The sequence below is a fragment of the Theobroma umbraticum genome, unplaced genomic scaffold (genome assembly GCF_002168275.2).
Source record: "Theobroma umbraticum cultivar Fairchild unplaced genomic scaffold, ASM216827v3 scaffold_56.0, whole genome shotgun sequence".
Lineage (NCBI taxonomy): Eukaryota > Viridiplantae > Streptophyta > Magnoliopsida > Malvales > Malvaceae > Theobroma > Theobroma umbraticum.
The window spans coordinates 10,498,293-10,507,641 of record NW_018397256.1 but is presented as its reverse complement, the minus strand read 5'-3'; the positions used below and the strand labels follow the sequence as shown (position 1 = coordinate 10,507,641).

The 9,349-nt window shown below is 39.2% G+C and overlaps 4 protein-coding genes across 4 annotated transcripts in view; 2 read left to right on the top strand and 2 right to left on the bottom strand.

The window, feature by feature from the left end:
• Window positions 1-3: 3 nt before the first annotated feature.
• LOC110410405 (cation/calcium exchanger 4-like) lies at window positions 4-996 on the top strand (the record flags this gene model as incomplete). Its single annotated transcript, XM_021420063.1, has 1 exon — window positions 4-996. A coding segment is annotated over one exon (738 nt), but the record flags the coding sequence as incomplete, so codon positions are not given.
• A 696-nt stretch (window positions 997-1,692) lies between these two features.
• On the top strand, window positions 1,693-2,422 carry COPT5 (copper transporter 5). Its single transcript, XM_021419755.2, has one exon. The coding sequence runs from the start codon at window positions 1,699-1,701 to the stop codon at window positions 2,275-2,277; it is 579 nt and encodes a 192-aa protein (XP_021275430.1). The 5' UTR covers window positions 1,693-1,698; the 3' UTR covers window positions 2,278-2,422.
• Window positions 2,423-2,619: 197 nt separating this feature from the next.
• LOC110410168 (LURP-one-like protein (DUF567)) lies at window positions 2,620-4,966 on the bottom strand. The gene is made up of 3 exons (XM_021419754.2): window positions 4,533-4,966; window positions 3,665-3,910; window positions 2,620-3,535 (listed from the first exon to the last, which is right to left on the bottom strand). The coding sequence occupies exons 1-3, from the start codon at window positions 4,767-4,769 to the stop codon at window positions 3,392-3,394; spliced, it is 627 nt and encodes a 208-aa protein (XP_021275429.1). The 5' UTR covers window positions 4,770-4,966; the 3' UTR covers window positions 2,620-3,391.
• Window positions 4,967-8,758: 3,792 nt separating this feature from the next.
• LOC110410403 (Subtilase family protein) overlaps window positions 8,759-9,349 on the bottom strand; it is a 3,602-nt gene continuing 3,011 nt past the window's right edge. The window contains exon 3 of the mRNA XM_021420060.2: window positions 8,759-8,814. Coding sequence (XP_021275735.1) covers window positions 8,759-8,814 — 56 coding nt within the window. The remainder of the gene's footprint in view (window positions 8,815-9,349) is intronic.

Below are 9,349 nucleotides of genomic sequence, written 5' to 3'. Positions count from 1 at the left end.
CTTCCCAGACAGTTGACAATTCCAATCGTTGAAGAAGAGAGATGGTCAAAGGGGTATGCTGTGGCTAGTGCTACATTGGCACCGATTCTTCTGGCTTTTTTGTGGAATATTAAAGATGATGCAGGTCCTTTGAGTAAGGAAATTGTATACTTTATTGGTGTTACGTTTGGTGGTATACTTGGTGTTCCTGCATACCTGTACACCACATCTGATCAGCCACCTCCCCGGTTTTTGCTTCCATGGGTTGTTGGAGGATTTTTTATGAGTATTGTTTGGTTTTATATTATCGCAAATGAGCTTGTTGCTTTGTTGATGGCATTAGGTGTGATCTTTGGGATTAACCCGTCAATCCTTGGTCTGACTGTATTGGCATGGGGCAACTCGATGGGTGATTTGATGTCGAATGTTGCACTGGCAATGAATGGTGGGGATAGTGTACAGATTGCGATGTCAGGATGCTATGCAGGACCTATGTTCAATACCCTTGCTGGTTTGGGGATCTCATTGGTGCTTGGTGCTTGGTACAAGAAACCTGCTCCATACATTGTTCCAAGAGATAGTAGCTTGTTTTGTACAATGGGATTTCTAGCTATAGGGCTTCTTTGGTCCTTCGTTGTGTTGCCCCGGAATGATATGTACCCAAACAGGACACTGGGGGTTGGCCTTATAGTGATCTACTTGACATTTCTCGTTGTTCGGGTGAGCACATCCATGGGTGTTCTATCAGTAGGTTTAGGTTGAGCCTGACAACAGAGTTCAGTCTCCTGGTGGTTAGGGCATGCCATTCTAAGAATGAGCAAAGAGATAGGAGGATAAGTTTTACTCAGATTCTTGTATAACATTGGGTTGGAATAGTCATGTGAATTGTACTTGTCAATCTTCTACATTAACAGCAAGTCTATAACAATAGTTACAAAGCAGAATATGTGCCCTCGGACTTGATTTAATTATTTGTGTTACTGATTGCGCCTGCTCTTGAGTTGGCTTTTTCACCTAGCATTGAAAATTGTGATTCTCTTACCAGCATTCTCTTTCCCCCACATGGTTTGAGAATCATGGAGTGCATACCTTTAATATGATTTAAGCCTCTGGTATGATATTTCTCCGGCATTGTCTTTTCTTCAATCTCTCTTTTTCTGCTATTCAAACTGTGTGAATAAGGAATTAGATTTAGTTCCTAGCTAATGAACTGAATTCTTCCGTCTGCTCATCTGGTAAATATAGAGCATATGAATACATGTTTGGGGTTTGATTCAGAACTCATCCAAACCGTTTTTATCTCAAAAATGCTGCTTAGTAGTTACTAGTTAGTTCCTTACCCAAATCCAGTAACCATTCTGTTCGTTTTACCCGAATTAAATGCGACAGTAGAACCATTTTGCTCTAACTCTGATGCAGTAACTCTGCCCCAAAACTGAAACGAGACTTGGAAAGCTGGAGTTTGCTTCAGCTCTCAATTTCTCACCTTTAACCTATGTTTAGAACCCTCATTCTCAATCTTAATTTCATGTATTAAGGTACCATTTCACTCTTATTCCTTGTCTCTTTCCCTTTGTTGGATCAAAATTGGGGTGGGAATTTAACCCCAGAGCCAACTTTGCAGTTGCCCACTCCCGTTAGTCCTTTTCAACCTTCGTTTCAGGATTGGGTAAGCACACCCTATTAAGGGCATAATTGTAAATCTAAACTCCAAAGGTCATGCCTAGAACTAGATTGGTTAAGACTTCCCTGTCCAAACCAAAGCGCTCTGTCAAATTTAAAGTTTTCTGTCTCAAGCAAGACACAACAAACTTTCCTCTTCTTGCTTCATCTTTGTTCTTTTTTGTCTTTGGAAATCCTTCAACGAGATCCAAGATGATGCACATGACCTTATATTGGGGAAAAGACGTAACTCTCCTCATCGACTCCTGGAAAACCGATTCGTGGCTGAGTTACCTCCTCACTCTAGTTGCTTGCTTCCTCTTCTCTTCCTTTTACCAGTACATGGAAGATCGACGCCTCCGTTTCAATTCCCTCGCTTCCTCTAACCCATCCCAGCCCTCCTCAACCGACGCCGCCGTACCTCTCCTCTCCAAATCCCGCCGCTGTGCTAAATTTGCGACGGCCGTGCTTTTCGGAATCAACTCGGCGATCGGATATCTCCTGATGTTGGCCATCATGTCGTTCAACGCAGGCGTGTTCTTGGCCATCGTTGCGGGACTCGCTGTCGGGTACCTGTTCTTCAGGTGCGCCGATGAGGACACCGTGATTGTGGGGAACGCTTGCGCTTGTGCTTGACGCTATCTTTTTCCACAATTCTAGTTATGTATTTTCCTTTACTTTTGTATACTGTACCAGAATTTTCTGTACGAATTATCAATATTTTTTTCTTGAATTATATGATTTTCTTTGTAGTTCGTGAATGAATTATTCTTCTGTGAAATTTCTCAGATCTAATCATTTTTAACTCTTTAGATTTTGTCGAGGAAACCTTCTTCTTTGCCTTTTGTTTTTGAAAATATCAAGTTGCGTTTGATTGAAGGAAGCAAGGAAGCTTTGGAATTAGCCATAATTGCGTGCTCTGCGATGTAGACAGAGCGCTTCGGCACTGCCACAATGGTTGGCCCAAGAAGAGACAGATTGAAAGAGAGACGAAGCCCAAAATTCGTTAGTTTGCTTAGTTGCGCAAACAATTTCAAAGTATATGACTGTTGGGTGAACAGCGAACCTGTGAAGCAAACAAAATTAGGGTTCTTTCATTAATCTTTGTTTTATGCAAATACCCATCATTAATTTTTACTTTAACGTAGCCTTTTGTTGATTGTTACTGCATTTCTAGGCTCTAGCCAGTAGCCAATATTGTAATAAGGGCCCGAAAACGGAAATGAAAAAAGACAAGAGTACAAATTCCTAAAAACGCTGCTCGGTTTGTTCGTCGAACAAGAAATATACTTCTAGCCCATAGGGAGATAGGCCCGAGGAACCCAACCCAGATGTGACGCGATAGTGGCGGCTAAAACATTGCTGCTTCACTTTTACGAGATGCTGGTTGAATTTCTGGTAATGGGCTTCCTCCGACTAACTTGAATGTCAAGCAAATTAATGCAGGAATGTCTGCTAATGGACTGGGGTTTTAAGTCATGTGTTACGTAGTTAATTCAACCAAGTATCTTTGTTAATAGTCGTGATCGCTTAGATTTACAACTTATTGTCTTAGAAAAATGAAAAAGAAAATGCAATTGAAATGTGCAGCTTAATTGATTCCCAATCTAGTTATACAAGTCTGACCAAAGGAACAAAACGAAAGCATTATTATAGGATCAGCTTATCCATATAAATTTACTCTTTTTATTTTTTTATTTTGGTTACAAAAAGGAAAATCTGCTTAGTTAGGCTTGGCTCATTCTGTCATTCAGCACCTGGTAGATTCACCATAAATGTAATCAAGAACAGAAATGACTCCAAAAACAAAAGCTTGATCTATTCCAGGTTTTACCACGACATGATAAAGATCTTTACTCGCCATCAACTCGTCTACTTCCTTCTTCACTCCAATCTGTCATCATATGAATTAATATGATTAAGAACAAACTTAGGACGCCTATGGCCAACTTTCTACACATTTCTATTTTAATTGAAAAGAGAAAAATAGGAAGCAAAGGAAATAAAGATAGACGTGAACTACCTGAGCGACAATGTTGCCTATTGAATCAATGATGCTGCAGTTTCTATCTGGGAAATGACCTTTAATCTCAAAGTCCCACTCCCTGCTGCTTCCGTTTGGCTCAGTGGCGATTCTGATGGCATTGTTTTTAACTAAACAACTGGACCGGGGCTCCTTTAAGGTAAAAACCAACTTTTGTGATCCTTCGTAGCCAAAAGTGTAACCTTTCCATCTTTTATGTACACTTAGGGCCTCAACCATCCCTCCCTGGAATATAAGAATCAAGAACCATAGGCTTAGCCCATAGCAGCCGAATTTGTGCTTGTGGGTGCTCTTGCAATGCGCCTATCTATACCTACTCAATAATTAAAAACACTATGCATAAAATATGATCTCCCTTCCTCGCCTTCTTAAAAAATAATTAACGCGGGGACATGAACCATTTGGTGGAGAAATGAGACAACCCAAATATAATGGCTATATTGTTGGACTCATCTCATCCACCACCAGCTTCCCGGCTGTACAAATGTTACTTGAACCAATTGGCATCTCTATAAATTGGAAACTATTTCGGGGAACAGGTATTCCCACGATCACTTACAGTCCCGTTTTATCCTGCTGTCGTGTTCCTCTTGTCTTTCCTCCTAGCACACAAGCAAGTTTTCATAAAGACTACTCCAGGAAGTTGAAGCTTAATTATTCTTTGAAATTAATTCATTCATATATGCATGAATGCATGATGTATTATGCATGTAATTAAGAAATTACATAACAACAGCCTCTTATATATACATGCTTTCTTGGTGTGTGTGTGTGTGTGTATATGTTATATGGTGATGATTAACTATTGAACTTAATTCTCTTCGAACGGGGTAAAAAGGAATATTACCTTTCGACGTATGAGAAGCAAAGCATCCCCATTTCCATCTTTCAGAACCAGCTCCCCTTTAATACCAAGAACCCCACAACCGTCAACCCTGAAAACCACCTTCTGGCTACAATCCGTGACCACGAAACCACCTCCATTCACTACATGGGGCCTCCTCCTAACCACAAGCACTACCTGAGAAGAAGAACAGTACAGCTTACTGATAAGCGGCATTGTGCTTGCTTTTGCTGCTGCCATTTCTTCCTAACCTCTCAAAGAAGAATTCTCAGTTGTGAATTTTGTTTGGTTCGTCTTTGATGTGTCTCAAGTCTGAGACAATTATATATATTTATACAACGCCGAGTTTCAAGAAAGTAGTGTTAGAAGAAGAACAATAAAATTTTTTATGTTGAAAGATTTGGCAAGTTGTTTGACTATTGCCATTCACAGAACATGCAAGAATATGTGGCAAACGTTGTGGCTTTTGTGGTTTGCTTGTCGAAGATGAGGATTGCAATCTCACGCGCCACTCTACAAAGCCAATCACCTGAGAGCGTGGCAAGGGTGAAGTACGTGTCTTGTATAGTCCTCCATGGAGGATCCCTTATTACATATTGCGCATATGTTTATGGGAGAGAATTTATATAATAATATTGCATATAAAAATTTATAAATTAATAAAATTCAATAATAATCAATAATAAATAAAATTTTATTAACATGCTATTTATATTCAAAATCTAATAGAAAATTATTTAATTTTTAACAAAAGTATAAAAGAGTATTAAAATGTTTTCAAATTTTGTACATTTAATTGATGTAACAAGATATTTCAATTATATGGATTTGAATTTTTATTTAATCGCTTTTAATAGATTACTTTAGGAACTTAATTTTAATTAAAAGAACCCTACCTTGCTTTTTGAGTCAAGAGTGAAGATTTTCAAAAAGGGCTTTTGAGTCTTTTGAAAATGTTGGCAGGTTGGTAGCCAGAAAAGGAATCTTGAATACTTATATGCAGTAGCCTTGTATTATTGATAAAAGAGGACTTCATGGACCATTTCTTCCTTAAGTAATTAGAGATATCTTCTTGAAGTTGATTTAGGCTAACGTTTGGATCACTACAAAATTGCATGCATCATGCGTATGATCTGATCTGCTTTTGACTTGTATGAAAAAGCTGTCTAGTTAGATGCTAATCACCTAACGTGGCTGGCAATAAATGGTTTACTTACTGAATGCAAAAGGGTATCTCCAGAGCCAATGGTTTGGCCATGGCTTCACATCCACGAATTTACCTGACTGCCTTGACTCCAGTTCAGGGGAAAACTTTGCTGCTTCTGACTTCAATTTGAGTTTTGGTTGAAGAATTTTAGTGGTGGTAAGAACTTGGCTTCTAAGATGTCGACCCGATTATTCAAGGCTTGTCATAAAGATTGGAATTATATTTGATACTTTGAAATTTAGAGTTTGCAAAATACTAAGAAAGTTCAGGCTCCAAGACAGAGCACTAAACCTGGTTAATATTTGTGTTCAAGCGTATCTTTGAACGTTCAAATACTATAACTTTTGAGTTAATAGCGTCCCCAAATGAGATCAGAGGCATCAAAATCAACAAGACTTGAGCTGGTTTGCAGGGAAAAAGGAAGAAAGAATGAATGATAATTGAGTCCAAAAAGTTGAAAAGGAAAAGACTAAAAGAGGCTAGCCGTAGATCATCAAATCAGAGGCAGCCTATGGGCAGCCCAAGGAAGAAGCAGGCCACATCCTTGGGCTTGTCGAATACCATTAAGCAAGTAACCAAAAACAGCTTCGCTCTGAATGCACGTGTCGTAATCGTACGCTTAGCATCACTGTCCGAAAAGAGTAATCGGACAATGATTGTTCTTTGGAGTCTTTGCTCATTTCTGAGCACCACGACACCCACACCAGCTCACGTTAATTTTATCCCACTGTCAATTTCTAACATGCACCGCCAACTTGACAGATTTAGATCGCCCCAATAGTAATTTTATAATTTTCTCCATTACCGCGGTTGGTCTTGGAGTTGTACTTTGGAAAAGAGCGGGAGGTATGCATCGAAGTGAAATGACTTGTCTTCCCAAATGTCGGGCCCACTCATATAGGCAGGGATTCAGGACCCCACGAGTGGGGGCGGGTGGGACCCTCTGCCTCGAGCTGAGTGCTCTCACGCCACCCGAGTGCGCGTGGACAATCCGAACGTCTCCCAAAAATGGCTGGGGGCTGAGTTCAGACCCGTACGGAAGTGAAGAGTAAAATCGTGGGGGGTGCAGGCCGATAGATTTTGCTTTGTTACTAAGAAAGATTATGGATTTTGTTTGTTGAATAAATTGCATGAAGCAAGGGACGTGAAGGGAAGACACCTTGCATTGCATATTGTAATGCTACCAAACACAGTTATGCAATTTACTTTGTTACCACTTCATTTGTTATAAATGCAAATAAAGACTGTTGGATGATTTAGATGCACACCAATGCACGTGAATTGTGTAAGGGTTAAACTATTTTGGTTGAAAGGTTTTCAATGCCTGCGCATTCAGTGAAAGGTTGGTTGTGCATTCAAGCCTAGAGAGACCAACCCAGGCAGACTACGGCCAAAAACAAAAAGGCTATAAATTCGAATGCGAAGTTAGGGTGGGATGGGAAACCCCAACCACGAGTTTTTACAGGGGTGTGGTGAAAGACCTGATGCGCTATGCCTACTAACTGTGCAATCGAGAGGAAAGTAGGTGTGTAGGTATTGGGAGACAAGGGAACTGCCCCCTCCCCCTCAAACATTGAAACCTACTCTTGATATTTGGGACAACGCTGATCATTTTGCTTATATCTCAGATTCAAAAATCATTCCAGGGACAATCCTATTGATATGGACCCTGTGATGGAACTAGAAAAGATTCACATGCTCGAATTCAGAATACTGATCAAGTTGTTGGTTTTTCTTATTTGGTGATGATTTTATGGGAAGTGATTTAATTTAGGATTAAAAAGTTAAAATTGGTTAATTAAGCGGTAGAACCTCTGAAATTCACTGCTGTTTTTTTTATTTTCCTTTTATATTCCTTCACCCAAGTTGACTTTTTTTATCTGGCAAAATTTATTTTCCAACTGTTTACATTGAATCAAAATCCTGTTAGGAGATCGGTATTGCCATGGGGATTGGACATGATCTAGCAGGGAGGAGGCAGAGCAGAGATTGCAGAGACACAGTCTCTGAATAATAGTTTAGGCATGAGAGCGCTATGGAAAAAGGTCACTGTTCATGTACTGCCTGCGCCATCAACTAATATCCCTGTAGAAACAGCGTTGGGGCCTATCCTATCATGAGAATTTTGAACTAATTTTGAGTCTGCAGCCAGAGAGCTCCATCCACGCTTTCCCTTCAAAAGCTGGTTTAGGGCCAATAATTTTGAACTTTCAATGGCAATGATCAATTTCCATAGTTTTAATCACAAACAAATAAGCAAGATTTATGTATTTTAGTTAGATGAACTAAATACTATAAGGAGGGTAATGTAAAAAAAAGACAGAAAAAATTTCCACAAACTAGAACCCACTTCCACTGGCACAACCTTTTCTTCTTCAGCAATAATCAATCAACACAAGTCTGATAAAGAAATGCCTCTCCAATAATTTGCTCTCATCAATGTCATGTAGACTTGATAGCCAAATATCCCGTGGGAAAATACCAAAAAAATAAAAGAAAAAGTAAATCAGGTACAGGGGAAATCAGATAGACGAAAGGAGAGAGCTTTCATTTTGAATTAGAAAAAAGAAAAGAGTATGGAAGTGGAAAGAATTAACATGACGTAAAGGTAATAATTTCAGAGTGATTGTACCAAAGAATAAAGTTTGGAATTTACCTAAGATCACTATCAACTTCATTTTCTTCCTTTGATAGTCAGAGAGAGAGAGTTACCCCTTGTTTTTCCCCTCTGGTTCAAGTGATTCAAAGGTTTGTTTTTCCCAAATTTCAACATCTTTTGTAAAAGGTAAACTTGCCATGAAAAACCAAAAAAAAAAACAAAATTACATTACTTGAAACTTTTACTATCTCTCCTAAGTGGGTGGACTAGTTATTGTTCCCCACTCTCTTTTATTATTTATTTTTTTATACACTCTCTCAAAGTGAGGGTTGATTCGTCGTTGAACAATGCAAAAACCCCAAAAAAGCAGAGCTTTTATATTTTTTAAACTATATTTCTCTATTTCTCTCTCCTACGCAGATGTCACGTGCGATCTGAGGTACTACATCGTGCTTTTCGCTTCTCTGCCTTCTGCAATTCTGCATCCCCACCCAGCAGAGGGTCTCAGACCAAATAATACAACAAAATATACAAATTTATAGAGCTGGGAGGGCGTTTTAGGTGTTAAAACAGTTATTCTATTACTGTTTTATGAAACAAAAACTGAAAATTTTCACCACCCAAAAACGCAGAACAGGGGAGAAAAAAAGAAAAACATCTCTCTGGGGAAAGACTGAAACTTTGGCTTAGATGGGTTCGTACGAACACTTGCAGGCTTTTTCACAGCCGTCTTTACCATTATTACTATTATCATTATTACCATGCACAAAGGTTGTGTCTCGAGAAAGATCAGATCTTTCTTCCTCTCTCCACGCACTCTCTGTGACTTCATCTGATAATAATGACGCCCTTTTTAGCCTCATTATATTTATCTTCCTTTGTCTCTGTTTTAAATCCCCGTTTAATCTCTTCTTCTGCTGCGACCTCAACGACAGCAAAGACTTTTAACTGCGTTTTATTTTTTTGGTTTTAAAACCAGACCCCCCCCAACCCCCATTTACTTTCATTTCTTGT

What these genes read in the sequence shown, in the direction of transcription:
- COPT5 (XM_021419755.2), top strand. Translation starts at nt 1,699, where the DNA reads ATGCCTAGAACTAGATTGGTTAAGACTTCCCTGTCCAAACCAAAGCGC.
- LOC110410168 (XM_021419754.2), bottom strand. Translation starts at nt 4,769, where the DNA reads ATGGCAGCAGCAAAAGCAAGCACAATGCCGCTTATCAGTAAGCTGTAC. An exon ending in TGCTTCTCATACGTCGAAAG is followed by an intron (nt 3,911 to 4,532) that starts GTAATATTCCTT and finishes CTTATATTCCAG; the next exon opens with GGAGGGATGGTTGAGGCCCT. An exon ending in TAGGCAACATTGTCGCTCAG is followed by an intron (nt 3,536 to 3,664) that starts GTAGTTCACGTC and finishes ATATGATGACAG; the next exon opens with ATTGGAGTGAAGAAGGAAGT.